The following is a 15,724-nucleotide window of genomic DNA, read 5'->3' as shown; positions in this document are numbered from 1 at the left end:
TCTGCCCATCCCTTCCCAACCACAAGTCACTTACAAAGTTGCCACCGAGTAGCCAAACCCTTTCAGGAATAAAAAGACAGAGCTGTCCTGTATGCTACTGTTAATCCCGAGCCAGGCATATGGAGCACTGCAAACTCGAAGGTTCCCATTGTTGGGAGGATGCATCTGCAGGTGCCAATTGAGTCAAGAGTTACCATAACCAGAGCCTGCTTATTGCCCTAAATATTTAAGAGTCTATCGGAGAATAGTTTCCTAAAGTTAGAAAATGTTCTCCTCCCCGGCTTAAGAGTAAACACTGGAATTTATGCTTCAGAATTCTATGTGAAGCTGTCTGGCGAATTAAAGGCAACCGTGGTTGGGTAGGGTGTGAGGTCTTCTCCAATCTCTCTGCAGGAACCTCTGTAGTAGTTACGGCGATGCTTCTGAGGCCGGTACAGGGGTGCTGGTGGCAAGCATTACTTTTAAGAAGAATCTAAGTAAAACCTTCACTCCATCTCCTTTGTACCATTTCCAGGCTCCCCAACTTTGCAGACAGATGGGCTGACGGCCTCTGTCCCTCCTCCACCTCCCCCCAAAAGCAAGCCGTATGAGAACAGCCAGAGAAACTCAGCTGAGGTAGGAACCTGCAGGTTGCCGTCTGTGCGGCCACCAAACACCATCCATCCCTGGGGAGACCACACTGGACGTCCACTCTATGTAGAGGAGAGGCGTTCCACACACATGGGGCCATACACGGTAGCCAGTGCTTGGCTCACTCCTGAAGCCTCAGGGGAGGAGAAGGGAAACATGCCAGAAGCCTGCTTCATTTGGTCCTGGGAGGAGGCAGGTTCTCTGCTTCGCACATGAGAGCGAGTTCAAGTTCACACCAAAGTGTTGCTTCTGAATGACAGGTGTTTGTTTGGCAGTAGCCTCCGACAGGTTTCATTCCTTCTTCCCGTAACTATTTACGGAGTGCTGCTTAAGTAGATGACAAGTACCTAAGTGTTGGTGATGCAGCTGTGAGTGTGTGTGTGTGTGTGTGTGTGTATGTGTGTGTGCGCGTGTGTGCGTGTATGTGTTCAGCTCCAAGAGAACAGGGACCAATGAACAGGGACCAATGGATGTCATTCCCTTTCTGTCGTGTATAGACAGTGTAAATGTTCATCGGCTTGACCATAAAACGAGCTTATGGAATGGGAGCAGGATAGGTTGGAAATACTTAAAGGACTGTCTGTAATCCCATGTGTCTTCTCCCCAGATTGCACCTCCCCTGCCTGTCCGCAGAGATGCCGCCAAAGCCCCACCCCCACCGCCTCCAAAGGCTCGAAAGTCAAGCATCCTCTCTGCTGAGCCAGGCCCTCAGTGAAGATGTTACTCACCCTGGCTCTGCACCTCTGAGTGCCTTGGACCAATGCTGCCTGGGAATGGCCCCCAGACAGGGTGAGCTACCATGCAGGGCTCCCTGCCAGCACTCCTGTCTGCAATGAGACGATTCTCCAGCCCAGAACTGCTTTGTCCATCCAAAGGCCATGTCACCTCCCCTTTAGCCCATGGAACTTGCAGAAATGGCCATCTGCATGCGTGATGTTCAAACAAGTGCTCTCCTTTTTCCATGACGGCATGTTGGCCTCGTACACTGGCTTGCTGGGGCTGCGGATACCTCTACCAGCTTTCCTGCCCGCCGCAGCAATGGAGAAGAGAGTGGCCCCAGCAACTGACTCCTGGGTGGATTTCTCAGTTTGCTTCTTAACTGCTGTGTTTAAGACTTCCTTCCTTCCATCTCTCCTGTCTGCATCCCTGACCTCCCGGAAGAGCCAGATACCAAGGACATTCCAGGAGCGGCCATGGTTCTCTTTCCCTAATGTCTACTGTCTCCTTTGAGGGAAAGAGCACCTGTGTGTAGTGGAGGTGGGGCCGCTGTCAGGTGCAGAGGGCTTCTCTGAGATCCTGTGGACTCCCATCCTGGCACTCTCCTGATGAATGCCCCCCCACACACACCGGGCAGCAATCACGTGGTGCCTTGGGTTCCTTTGAAAGTCTTTTGCAAGCTCTCATCCTCCTCTTTTCTCTGAGCTCAGATCCTGGGCTCTGAGGGACCTAGGAGCCATGGTCCTGCCAGCTACATTTCCAGACTCTATTGGCCTGACGAGGTGGTCCCTGCCTGCTACTTGATTTTACCACGGAGAAAACAGTGCAATAGTCCCTTTGATTATTTATTCCTCTTGATCATAGAATTAATCTGATTGCTTGCTAATGGTACTAATGTCCATATTCCTTCCAGAAGGAAAAATTAGGGTGACTTGGATGCCCAAGTATTATGTCCATATAAATGACCACGAAGTGTACAGATGTTTTGAGTTAGACGGGTTTTAAAATTTACACACACACACACACACACACACACACAACTCATTTTGTAGGTAAGCAAATTGGAGCTACACATAGCAAGTGAACTACAGGCTTTTTCTAACATCCCAGCTTGCTCACCTAGGATGTCCCCAAGTTAACACCTAGATCCAAAAGACACCTCTACAAAGTCCTGAGTGCCTAGCCCCCTGCTAGAATGGTATCTGAGAAACTCCAGATGGTTCTATCCGACATGGGTGTTGATGGCAAAACTGAAAGCTGCTGTGTGGCTTTGGTCTGCCCTGGGCATTCTAGAATCAGTCGGTGGCCTTGTCCTGAGTCTGTTCTTCCAAGTTCAAGGGCGCAGAGGGATTTCAGCTGGGAGACTCTGCCTCTGCCCGCCTGCTGCTCTCTTTGCAGAGCTCCTTTCAACACCGCCTTCGTTAAGAGAGATGCACCTGGTTCATCACCAGGAATCAAGGAAGCAAAAGCCAGGGGCATGCCTGGCACAGTACTAGAGAAGCAAGTGTGCCTGTCCTGGAAATGTCATGCGGACGAATTGCCGTTCTTTACTTCTGTCAAGGAGCACCCACGTGCGATCATGGAAAACACACAGGCTCTGACGTTTTAAACTACATCGGTCAGAAATCCAAAGGTGTCGCCATTAATGTCACATTTGATATCCTCTGGGCGTTTGCCTTCTTGCTTTCCGAAGTGGAGACATTGCCTCCCACACAGGCGCTTATGGGGTGCCATTAGGGTGGAGCAGGTCATGCAATCAGCAACTCTCTTTTCTCTCCTGGACCTGGGTAAGATTGGATTTTTCTTCAAGGTCTTTGAGGGTGAAGTCGGGTGTGCATCTCTTCCTTGAAAGATGGTGGCCTTGAGCACCATTTGCATGGAAGGGCTCGTAAGAGTTGAAGATCATTTGAAGGGAAAAGATCCAGAGAAGCAGAAAGGTGATAGAGGGTACCCATGGAGCTTGGGGCATCTGAGAAGAGCCCTAGCAGACTGACTAGGAAGGATTTGAAGATGTCACTGTGCTTGGTAGGCTGCCGTGGAAACACAGAAGCTGGGTAGGAAAAATCCCCGGCCTATTATTGAAGATTAGTAGAAGTGAGTCTTGAGTTTGGCCTCTGAGCAGAGCTGGACCTGTGAATGCCCAGAGGTGCACCCTCCCCTCCCCCTCTTTTTTTTTTTTCAGTAAGGCATTTTTCCCATGATCCCCTGTGCACATTAATGAAAATAATAGCTTTCTGCTGCCTTGACACACAGGATTCTGGGTGATGTTGTAGGTACCGATTTACAGGGCACTGGGAGATTCACTTCTTTGGGAAGCTGTCTTAGGGTTTCTATTGCTATGATTAGCTTGTATCAAGTTGACGTAAAACTAGCCAGTGCAGAAGCTATGAATGAAGAAGGACTTACGTTTGATTCAAAGAAAAATCTTTATCTGTCCTAAAATTGAAGACTGCAATGGTGTTAAATATAGAAGGGGCAGGAAGCAGAGGGCAGGAAGGACCAGTTCTTACTGCCCTTGCTACATTTCTGGAGTGTTCAAAGGCACCGAAATCAGCCCTGAGATTATCACAGTCTTTATGAATGAATGCGATTGATGGTTTATGAGTTCGTGGTATTGTTACATCACTTTTCTTTCTCTCTCTCTCTCTTCCATGGTGACTGTCTTGCTTTGAGACTGTTTTCTTTCTTTCTTTTTTTTTTTTTTTAAGAAAGATTTCATTCAATATGCAGTTGCTAAAGGCCAGACCACAGTACTTGCCCCTGGGCGCACTCGGGATAAACAACTTGCTATGCAGTTCACCCTGGTGTGCTATTGAATCCGAAAGTCAGCACTATGCGAAAAAAGAAAGCCCTAAATAAGGCTGCTTGGCCATGGGTGGCCTCCTCCCTCCACCTCCACCCCTTGCTTGACTCCGGCCAAAAACGTCCATTATACCCTTAGCCACACTGCAGATCCCTTGGATCAAACAAGGCGTCTCACAGGAGCTCAGACGGAGGGAGTGGTAACTGCCCTTGTCACTGATCCCCAAGCTGAGTCTTTCCCTTCCAGTTGCCCCCAGATTGAGGGGCACATTTTCATCTTGCAATTCAAAGGCAGCTTATATACAATGAGCACACAAGTCACAGGAGTGCAGACCGAGACATTCTTAGATAGCTAGACATGCATGTGACCTTTTCCCAGACAGACATGACGTCCCTATCCCAGAAAGGGCTGAGTGTCAACGGCATGAGTCTGGGAAGTGTAGCTGGGAGATCCTTCCCAGTTTGTGCCTTCACCCTTACCCTTCTCAGGTATAATGGAAAGGGGATAAGACCCGCCCCATCAACACAAGACGGCAGAGATAATGCGCCACATCACAAGTCCATTTCCCTGTGTCTTACATGTTTGAGACTGTGTGGACTTGGCCAGGTTCTTTCTGTCATGGTCTTCGTGAGTCTAAGAGAACAAATGAGGCGAGACTTCTGACCAAAGGTTTTTTGCTGTCTGAACTGGAATCACAGTTTTCATCCTCCACCGGTGCTTTGAGCCTCCCAGGCCTGGCTATTATGGGCAGAAGATTTTTGTGAATATTAATGAGTCTACCATCTATTTTAGGTATTGGTACAAACTGTCCTGATCCTCTGCAGCCGCTGATGGATCATAGTCTTCAGGATCACCAACCTGGCCTACTGTGCCTAGACCTCCAGTCCCTTGTTAAAGGATCACACTTCCTTGGTGTACACTTTGGAAAGCTGGTGCCTACTGCCTTCCTGGACATTTTCATTTCTCTCTACCTATGTTATTTAGAATTAAATTGGAAGTGCTGCAGATGTAGCTCGGTGGCTTAGCTCATGCGAGGTCCTTGGGTCTAGTCTCAGCACAGCAGAAGAAACAACAAAACATGGAAAATGTGCAGCTTCTCTTTGGGTGGGTTCAGAGTCAAACCGTTGGTTTTCCTTCTGGGATATTAACTTCTAGTTGACTCTTCAGATCTGGCCACTGTTGGTCTCCCACATACATGCCCAAGTTCATCTCTTAGCTGCCTCTTATGGGTTGGTCACCCAGAGACCTGTCAAAATTCCTCATCATGATTTTATAAATAATTGGATTTCATACATGGACAGTTAAGGAGATGTGTGTTGAAGACTTTTGTTCATATTTGCTGTTATTTATTTTGTAAATTAAAAATGGAAATGTATTTTAAAGTTTACTATATGGTTAGCTTGTTCTTGGTTTTAGGTGATTACAATAAGATCAGGGACTTAATGGTTCTTCCCTGTTGACAGCTTCTTCGAGACACTTCACCCTCTGGCTTATCTCATGACAGAGCCTGTTGGAATGCATACTGTGGGATCCCGGTGTCTGTCTTTCACAGAACTAATAAAATCTGCAATCTTTTCATTTCTTTTTGCCCCGCCCACCCGTGCCTTTGTTGTCTGAGCTGAGTTTTCTGAAAGAATTTCTTTCATGTGGACAGGTTTTGTGTGATCTTCATGGATAAACAGGCACAGGGAGATGGGGAAATAAAGTAAGAGTAGCTAAGCTGGCCCAATTGATCTTACTTTTAACAACTAATAATGCCCTATTATCTGAGAGTCAAAGGATTACCATATGTGCTTATTAAAAGTATAAGTGGCTTTCATCCCGAGGCATGAGTGAATGTTAGGCTTGGTGCATTCCTATTAAATTCTACTTTTGTTTGCTGTCAGAATCTTTTGAGTGTTATTACACTTGTATAATTTATATATATGTATATATATAATTTATTTATATATTTATACAAATATATATTTATATTATATATATCAATATACACACACACACATATATACATATATATTAAGGTACACTGAGGTGTAAAGTCCTCAGAGGGAACAATTTTATATTTAGCAAGGGTAATGTTTTTTCTCTTCTCTAATCCACTTGATCTTGTGGGCCATCTGTGGATTAAGTGGACCCAGTAGACTTGCAAACTGCCAAGCGTCATCCCAAGTCTCTACCAGCAACAGCAGCTGAGTGAACACATTTTTATCCCATGCCGAGAATTCATTGCTGGCTCCAAAAAAAAAGTTCCCTAGAGATGGTGGTTGACGGCAGAAACTCAATGCTCCAAATACATGTATAAATTAAGAAAGTCTTGCTTTTTAAAAAAAATGTTTGTTAATAGCAAGTTTGAGGCCAGTTTGAGCAACATGAGACTGTCTCAAACAAACTGAAACATTCATGAAGGATGGTAGACTTTCACTTGCCAATCACAGTATTTTAAAAAAAAAATAATCGACTTCACAATATTCCATGGGCATTTGCTGAAATTTGAGTTTTTCCATTGTTGCCATAGCTACCTGGAAGTTTGTGAGACTCGTGTTCACATCCAGGACCTCATGAAGTTGCCACAGTGGAACCAGGTTGATGATGAGTCTCAATTTTCTGTTTCTGTTCCGACAGCCAAACTCTCCCATAGCTCAGCTTCATTGGATGTTCTTTGCTCTGCAGCTTAGGGAGTGGTGAGCACAGATCCAGCAGAACTGAGTGGGTCTTCTAAACCCTGAGCCTCGGCTTCATCACCTTAAATTGAGGACAGTCATGGTTTCCCAGCTTGCCTGAAGATACTCATGCATGTACATCTAGCACGAAGCCTGACTTTGTCCCTGTGGAGGACGAAAGGTGGTCCAAGAAACAAGGGGACACCAGATTCAGTCTCCAACGGACTATGTACACTTCTGTTTCTTAAGTTAAATACAAAAGTTCTCAGGAAGGAAAGTTGTGTTGGCCCTGGTCCTTGCTACGGTTTGCATGTGGCGTGTCCTAAAGAGTCACATTCTGGAAGCCTGTTCCCAAAGCGGTCACACCTTTAGGAAGAGGTGGGTATTGGGGTCATGGTGAGAGTACCCTCAAAATGGACTAAAGGCTGTCTCATGAAAGTGGGTGAGGTCCTGGGAGATTAAATCAATTATCGTGAGAAGAGGCAGTTATAAAGTGAGACCACTCAGTGTTTGGCATTCTCTATGAAAATCCCATTCCACTGTGGTGTGTGGTTCCATGGCATGAAACTGTCCGCCAGGTTATGATACAACGTAACGGACATGGCCTCCCAAGTCTGGACAACTTAGCCTCCAAAACTGTCAGCCAAAAGAAACTACCTTTCCTTATTAAGAACCTAGCCTCGGGATTTTGTTATAACAATAGAAAACTGGAATAGTTCTGAACCCCATACCACCTGGCATGACAATATGGAGCCAGGAGCACTGGACCAGGAGCCCAAAAGGTTCTCCTGATTTAATGGGGTTCTACCTGACTTCAAAGGTAAAGGGAGACAGTTCTTCCCAGCAGCAGGAATCCATGACCGTATAGAAACCATGTGAACTAGCTAACCTTAACCATATATGACCACTCTCTTCCCTTTGTGAATGCAGGGTGGATGGGAGCCATGGATTATGTCTTTGGTCAATCAACAAGACTCTTTACGGCATTGTGGTTTCTCTCCCATCTACCACATGTCCTCATCTAAAGACCTTTACCCACCCCATCATTGCCCCTGCCACCTGTGGTGGGCCGGGGAACTGGTAAGGATGCCCCCTTACCAGCTGCAGCACTCAGGCAAGTGGGCCCTGTATCTCTCCTGGGCGGCACTGTAGGCAGGAGCAGGTGAGCTGCCCCTGAGAACATGAGCATGGGAGAGCTGGCCCTGAGGTCATCAGAGCTGGAGAGTTGTCCCTAACCCAACCTTCCGCCAGCTGCACAACTCGGGACAGCGGCCACTGCACCTCGCCTGGGTAGCACAGTAGAGCTGGCTTTGATGGTGCGGCTGTGGGAACACTGACTGAGTGTGAAAGCAGAACTGGTCCTGTGCCTTGCTCATCTTGCAAGGGATGAACTAGACAGGGCAGTGCTGGAGAGTGCACTCTGGTGGTGCTCGGAGTCGGCCAGGGGGCCAACCCTATAACTACCCAGACCCAGAACCAGGGTTATGAGTTGGCCCGCTCCAACATCCATCCCATCTATGATTTGCAGGAGTACGTAAAGCTGCTGGACCCAGGGCAACAACAGGATATCCAAGAAGACTCCCAGTGAGGGCCCAGCATCAATAGGGCAACAGAAACCAGAGGCCTCGAACCAGACAATGACTCTTTGCAATGAATAATTTGTAAATAAAGATGTATGGACAAAGGGGTGTACTGTGTGACTCACTGTCACACTGCAGCTTCCATGATGAGATTTTTTTCCTTTTTTCTCTTTTTTTTCCCTTAAATTTTATTTTATTGGGGGGAAGGGTAGAGGGCAGATGTGGAAGGAACAGGAAATGAATGGGATCGAGATGAATGATGTGAAAGACACAAAAGGATAAAAAAAATTTTAAAGCTGCATTCTGAGTTTGGAGTAAAAGGCAGGTCACATTTACAGTACTTGATCCACAACACATTGCTTTATTATGAAATCCATGCTGCTAGGCATAAAAATGCTGAAACCCACACAGGTACAGATCTATAACAGGTCACGTTTTTAAATGTCCACGTTATACTTGGGTGCTGTGGATCCTTCGGGGTCGGTGCACTTACATCTTCTTCTGCCTGGTTTCCTCTTCAATCAGACTTTCCTGGAAAATACATAACCTACGCTTCAACATTGGATTGACTAGCTAGCTGAATGTCGATGTTTTCCAACATTTATACATAACATGGCCACCAATGTTGGATTGGCTAGATGAATTTCATTGTTTCCGACATGTGTTTTCTAAAACTCAGATCTAAGAACAGATGCATTTGTTATCCACTCAAAAGAACTAGAAACATGGCAGAGTCTTGTAGAGCTGTTGCCACCCCAAAATCTGCATTAACCGCTAAAAGGCTGGCACGGTGAGACATTCTAAAATCAGCATTAACCACTAAAGGATGATACTGTGAGGAAGGATTTGGATCAGATCGGCCTTTCCTTGGAGTCCTTCATGATGTCACGCCAGGGAATCTCAACTTGTTGTTTTGATTGGGCTACAGGCAAGCTTAGAACAAGAAAGGAAATAGAGATGCCTGCCCACCTTCATCTTTGCCCACTGGGTGTGGAATTTGAAGCCAATGTTGGATTGGCTAGATGAATTTCATTGTTTAAACTCAACCTTCTCTTCAAGTGTGATTCACTGAGGCTCTCCGTGCTCCTCTGAGGAACTGGCAGTTGGCCACATGCTTTCCGAGGATCACTAATGAGCAGGAAAGCAGCTCAGAGAACAATGACGCTCACTTCCAGGTTACTTTCCCATTCAGTTTGCTCCATAGTTCTATTCTCACGATCAAGCAATCATACAGCCTGAGTGGTTCTACATCCCTGTAATTGTACCTTCTCTGGAGGCTGAAAAGAACCTCAAATTCAAGTCCACCTTTAAGTTTGAAGTCAGCCTGAGAAAGTTAGTGAGAGCCTGTCTCGCACAAAAAGATGTGTTTTTAAGTAGGAGGCAGGGCTAAGGATAAAACCCAGTGGTGCAGTGCTTGCCAGCATATGATCTTACCTGGGATAGATACCCAGAACCGAGAGAGGAGAGAGGGGAGAGAATGAGAATGGTGGGCGTTTAGGCCTAACGAAACTCCAAGTCAAATCTGTGGCTCTAAGTGACAAATTTTGTAAGTTTTGAATATTGTAATCCCAAGTGACGGAGTGACCGGGAACCTTGTTCTTGGTTTCTACAGTTCCCGGGGTCCTGGAAGCAATGGCTGCATCAAGTGGAGGGTAGGAGTCAGCTCCGGCATGAGGAGCTGGGGGGTGGAATAGTCTTTGAAAACTGGAGGCTTACAGTGGGAAGAAACTTGCTGGCCATTCCAAAGGCTGGATCTGGGATTATTACATAAAGGGTATATAGACACATTAAAATCAATTAAGAAAAAAGCAGTTTGCAAACATGAGTGCTATCTGCACAGAGGGGCCACGCTGTAAGATATGGAAGGCCATGCCGCAGGAGTGACTCGGGTGGCTCTGAGGTGGTGGCCTTCCTGACTCTAGCTCTGCGCGGTGACCACGGTGACTTACCAGAGCTCCTCGCAGGTCCCTGAGGGGCGAGCGGGGCCAGTGGACAGCGCATTCGAAGTGCTGGGGTTCTGCCGATTGATCCACCTCTTTGCCCATCTGGAGACAAAGAATGTGATTCGCAAAGATGAAGATACAGAAACAAAGCAGAGTTTTTCATTTCCACCAAGAGTGAGGACTGGGGGTTGTGAGGCTGAGTGGGAGGCCTGGGGAATTGTGGGTCTGGGGAGTTTAAGGATGTACTTTTAAAGAATGAGCTAGAGTTCAGGAGGTGATGGGACAGTAAGAAAAGATTGTGCTCCCTCAGACAAGAATGGAGTGCTCTGAGCCTCACAAAAAGACAGGACATAAAAACTGCACAAGTTTTGTAGTCCTAATTGGGCTGGGTTTCTGTTGTTTTTGTTGCTGCTCTCATTTTATTTCAAACAGGGTTTCACTCTGTATCCCAGACTGCTCTGAGACTCAGCGTCTCCTGGTCTAGCCTTGAACCAGCTTAAAGTGGTGTGTTTGTGTATCAAATGCCAAGAAGTGGGAAGATGAAGCCCACTGTGGGCAGCACCATCCCCTGGGTTTGGGGCCTGGGACGGAAGCCGAGTACTAGGCATGCACAGATTTACTCTGTCTCTGTTCTTGACTACCGGCATAAGTAGCTGTTTGGAGTTCCTGTCCTCACCTCCCCACAGTGATGGACTCTCTGGAACTGTAAGCCACATAAACCATTTCCCCCTAAATGACGTTTGGTCAGCGTGTTTTTATCACAACAAAAATAAAACTGGGACAGAACTCTCCCTTTTTAGCCTCCAAAGGATGGTGACTTCGGTGTGAGCCCCACACCCTGGGAAGATAGTGACTATGGTGTGAGTCCCACACCAGGGAGCACAGTAACTATGGTGTGAGCATCACACCCAGGGAGGACGGTGACTATGGTATGAGCACCACACCCAGGGAGGATGGTGAACACCCAGGGAGGATGGCCACTACAGTGTGAGCACCACACTCAGGGAAGATGGTGACTATGGTGTGAGCCCCACACCCAGCAAGGCTGATTTTCAGTTTGCACCACATCCTAGTTCTGTGACATCTGTTTCACAAATAACCCAGAGAGTGGAGGCTTCAGATTCTGGGGCTTTGTTTTATCTTCAAAACTTGGTTTTAAGTTTCTCAGCTATGTTTCTTCTTTGGATAATCAGCAAATGAAATGGCTTCTCTCATGTAATTCCCCAATCCTTAAGTGAAGTTTTAAGATAAATGAAACGTCCTACATTAATGCTGGTGCTAGCGCTGCAACCTAACTTAGAGGAAATTAAATCTAGTACATTTTTCACTTCACAACCTTAAATTTGATAATTCATGGAGTTAAACATTCTCCAGGTTCTTTACTTAAGTGTCTCCATCGGTGGCAAGAAATAATAGCACGTATGCCCTTGATACAGGTACTGATACAAGAGAATTGATTTAATATCATAGGCATTTGAGAGCATGGTGCCTTGTCATGAACTTGGTGTTCCACTGTCTTCACATCTGTCCTGCTGTTTGTTTCTTTAGTCTCTATCAAAAGTGCAAGGAAGCATCTGGCTTCCACTCCATGAAGTCTTTATCTCATTGGCGTCAGTATCCAGTGTAAGGTCAAAGTAGAGCCACCGGGGCTGGCACGGCACAGCTCACACAGTTAGAAGTGGGTCAGTGGGGACCAACTTACCTCTTGGAAAGAATCGACCAAGTGTTCCGCACTTCTCTTTCCTCCAGGGCGCAACCCATAGGACCAGTGCTGGCTGGAACAGCCTTCCAAACACAGACTCAGCAGAAGAACAGCAGCTATGAGTTTGGGGATCATCTCCACTCTAAGGCACATCAAGACACACAATCACGACACACCTAGACTGAAGTGAGTGAAAACAGAATGCTTAGCAGAGGGACCAGCATCTGGCCCGCTGACCCTACAGAAGCTGCAGAGGGAGTCGTGTGGCTGGTATGTATTCCATGCAGACAGTGAAACACCTCTCTTGGGCTTCTTAGACATTGGGGACAAACACCTGTAGTTCATTCTGGCATCTTCCACTCTTTTCTTGTGGCAATGTAGCCCATTTTGATTTTTGTTTGGTTACCTGAAACCCATAATTCATCCCTTACTAAATTCACTTTGCCTGTACCCTCCTCATTACAAAGCAGTTCTCGACTTTGTCATCCACGAGGTTAGAACTGGGCCAGCTGTTCTGAAAAAGGAGTTCCTCCTAGATGTCTCTGGGTAGTAAAAGGTTGCTTGACTTTAAGTGGCTGCCCAGTGGCACTGCTGACATGTTTCTGACTGTCATCTAATCTTTAAGGCATTACAGCTGGCTGGACCAACTTCAAGACCAAGATAGAACTCGAAACTGATCTAGATGGAGACACCTAGCTCAGATGCCCCTCTTGCCAGTAAGCCTAGGTTTGGTTGATAAAAATGTGTCTTCAAATTAAATTCATCTGATGGGGATAAAGCTAAAACCAATATCCAACACTGGGCCACAAGCTGCTGGGCTCCTCCAAGGTTGGATCTCCCCCAAGGCTGGTGGTTAATAAGGTCAGTCAGTGAAGGGCAAGGCTTCCTTGGATACTAGCACATCTAGACTTGATCGTCGAGTGCAAATTACCCTTTAGACATAAATAACAACCAACATTAAAAATAATACTAGGAATACAAAGAATTTTACCTGTTGGGAAGTAAAAGCCAAAGGGATGCCAAGCTTCCTTTGTTTGGGTTGAACGCTGTGATGTTCCTGTTCTCCTGGCTTCCTTTTTATATGAACTCTTTTTCTGGGACACTGAAATCCTCCCCCGCTGGTGAATGACAAGATGGAGTGCCGCACAGACGATGGCTTTAATAATAACGTTTAAAAATCCTCACAAAAAGCCTTTTAATGGCAAATGTAATTGGGACACCCGCTGGTCTATCTGTTACATTTACTTAAACCTGGTCATTAAAATCTTAGCTAAGACTTTCACAGCTGCAGCCCCCATTCTAAGGGATTAGAATCCAGCTACCTTGTGCTCCCCTGAGGAAGCTAGCAGCCCTATGGAGAGTTCAAGGAAAATCAGTGTCTTGGGTAAGGTGAAGTTAAACACGCACACACGCAAAAGGAAGTTAAGCAATAAATACAAAAAGTTGAGACAGAGTGTCTGGGAGCTAGTCTTGGCATTTGGGTCTCTGTAAAGGGAAAAATTTAAATCAGATAAACATAGTGTTGTTCCCAAGATAAAAAAAAAAAATAATTCCGGACTGGTGAGATGGCTCAGTGGGTAGAGGCTGCTGTCAATCCTGATGAGCTGAGTTCAACTCCAGGGTACCACAGGGTAGATGGAATAGGAAAACGGATTCTCTCAAGTGGTCCTCTAACCCCCATGCACAGGCGGTGTGGCACATTCCTACACACATACAAACACACGAATATAATAAGTTTTTCTATCTTTACTCTGGCTATAGTCTGTGGAGCTCAGTTCTCTGGTTCTTGCCTGTTAGTAACTCTTTGCATCTAAACAGCACTCACCACATACAGGTTTCGCTGAAGTCACTGAATGAAGAAAGGGCCTTATAACAGGTTTGGCAGACCGGCCTCGGTTTCAGCTTCCACGATATTTAATCTGATACAGGATGAGACCGCTATGTGCGGTTTCATTGTAAAAATTTGTTGTGCTACCCAAGCCGTAAAATGCTTTAAAAATAACATGGTATTTGATTTTTATACAGCTAAGATTGGCAACATCACTAGCAGGATGCGAATCCCATCACTCACAGCCCAGCGTTCTCTGAAATCATTTCATTTGCAAGGCTTTCTAGTAATGAGGATCAGGCCCAAATAAGAACCAGTGGCTTCCCTGGTGATCTCTGCCCAATCCTTATGGCAGGGCAGGGAAGAGGGACTTCAGTGACTATCATTTCATTTAGACACCTTCACTAACATGTTACTCTGACACCAAGAGGGGGACCTCATCTCATTAGTGTATGCAAATGAGGTGATTTCTCAATAAGAATTCCTGAAGTTTAAACAACTTTGCTTCAAACTGTCCACTGTGTTTTGTTTGTTTGAGGTGTGCATCTAAGTGTCACTCAAGAAAAACAGAACCAGAACTATGTCATCTAGCTAGAGCTAGCCTGTGGTCAGTGAACCTCGATGTTTCTATATTGATTTTAAAAAAGTTAAAACATTTCTAACTGTTTCTGACCATGGCAACACAGACTGAAAATATCAAATAAACCTCGGCCTAAGTACACTTAGTCTTGTCTCAGGTCACACAGAGCCAAGGACAGAAACCACATCTGTCCTACTTTCTACGGCATCAAATAAGCCATTAAACCATTATGCAATCCGGGAGATTTTGAGGCTTAGAGACAGACTTTTAGACCTCTCATGATTGCCTGCTTAAGTCAAATTTACCAAAGATCTGAAATTGATCAACTGGGTTTAAATAATTGGACTTTATAATTGTCACAATTTTCTTTTCTAAATTCAAAAGGACATTTTTATAGGGGAAAACTACTTCATTTTGAGCATTAAAATAGCTCAAAAATAATCACAATGATTTTGTACCTTCTTAAGTGACAGATGAACAACCTCTTTCTTGCCCTAGTGTAAAATCTCAGCAGGAAGACTGTGGGCTAAGTAGCTCACACCACTAGTCCAGGCAGTAAAAGCTCTGAGAGTGAAGCCTTGGGGAACATGTCTTATTCTGAAATAATGCAACCACTTTTCTTTGTACTTTGACACTTTTCATTTTAAAGATACTACTCTCTTGGGGAATTTAATATAATTCTAGAATTTTTCATGTATAAAAGATGACTTAAAGTTGACTTGGGACAGGCTTATGACATAATAACATTCATAAAGTGAACTGGAGAAAATAAGTCTTGATTAATAAAGAAAGCCATCATGATAATGACTTTACAACATTTCTTAAGCAAAATCCTTTCAGATGGTTGCTGAGGAACTTGACCTTATCAGAGTCTGACACATATTGCCTTAGACAGTTACTTAAATAGAGAACTGAATTTTATCAACGGAAATCATCTAACCAATGTAGGCTGACACCTTTCTGCAGGCCTCCCACAGGGGTCTATTTTAACTTATATACACACTTGATCATTGCTAGGGATAACACAAGTTTTACTATTTGGAACTCTTCCCTTTCTTAGAAATCTCTCTCCTAGACATCAGGCAGAACCATATTTCTTGTTCAATACAGCAAATGAACAGTGATATTCATCAGCTATAGAGTAATAGAAATCACGGGATGTCTTCCTTAGTGTAAAACCAAAGTGCTGTAGCATGGTAGTCTCTGGAAAGAGGATCATGAGACCACACCAAAGAGGTGAATGTGCTTTAATGGCTTTTCCAACAAAATCCATCAAGAGGA

General features: G+C 45.3%; 2 protein-coding genes across 2 annotated transcripts in view; one reads left to right on the top strand and one right to left on the bottom strand.

The window, feature by feature from the left end:
* The window catches only part of Dock5 (dedicator of cytokinesis 5), a 182,989-nt gene extending 177,257 nt beyond the window's left edge, over window positions 1-5,732 (top strand). Inside the window, exons 51-52 of the mRNA XM_048422301.3 lie at window positions 515-615; window positions 1,238-5,732. Of these exons, the coding sequence (XP_048278258.3) occupies window positions 515-615; window positions 1,238-1,345 (209 nt within the window). The 3' untranslated portion in view covers window positions 1,346-5,732. The remainder of the gene's footprint in view (window positions 1-514; window positions 616-1,237) is intronic.
* A 2,999-nt stretch (window positions 5,733-8,731) lies between these two features.
* On the bottom strand, window positions 8,732-15,685 carry Gnrh1 (gonadotropin releasing hormone 1). Its single transcript, XM_048422232.3, has 3 exons — window positions 12,036-15,685; window positions 10,340-10,435; window positions 8,732-8,921 (listed from the first exon to the last, which is right to left on the bottom strand). The coding sequence occupies exons 1-3, from the start codon at window positions 12,186-12,188 to the stop codon at window positions 8,880-8,882; spliced, it is 291 nt and encodes a 96-aa protein (XP_048278189.2). The 5' UTR covers window positions 12,189-15,685; the 3' UTR covers window positions 8,732-8,879.
* Window positions 15,686-15,724: the final 39 nt, after the last annotated feature.

This window comes from Myodes glareolus, chromosome 12, assembly GCF_982192425.1.
Source record: "Myodes glareolus chromosome 12, mMyoGla1.1, whole genome shotgun sequence".
Taxonomy (NCBI): Eukaryota; Metazoa; Chordata; class Mammalia; order Rodentia; family Cricetidae; genus Myodes; species Myodes glareolus.
Note: the sequence above shows the minus strand (reverse complement) of the source record. Positions and strands in the feature narration are given on the sequence as shown.

Bases quoted from the DNA above. Each gene is read 5' to 3' on its own strand.
- Gnrh1 (XM_048422232.3), bottom strand. From the start codon at position 12,188: ATGTGCCTTAGAGTGGAGATGATCCCCAAACTCATAGCTGCTGTTCTT. The intron at 10,436-12,035 runs GTAAGTTGGTCC...CTTTGTCTCCAG, and splicing joins TGGTCGATTCTTTCCAAGAG to ATGGGCAAAGAGGTGGATCA. The intron at 8,922-10,339 runs GTAAGTCACCGT...TGTATTTTCCAG, and splicing joins GGGACCTGCGAGGAGCTCTG to GAAAGTCTGATTGAAGAGGA.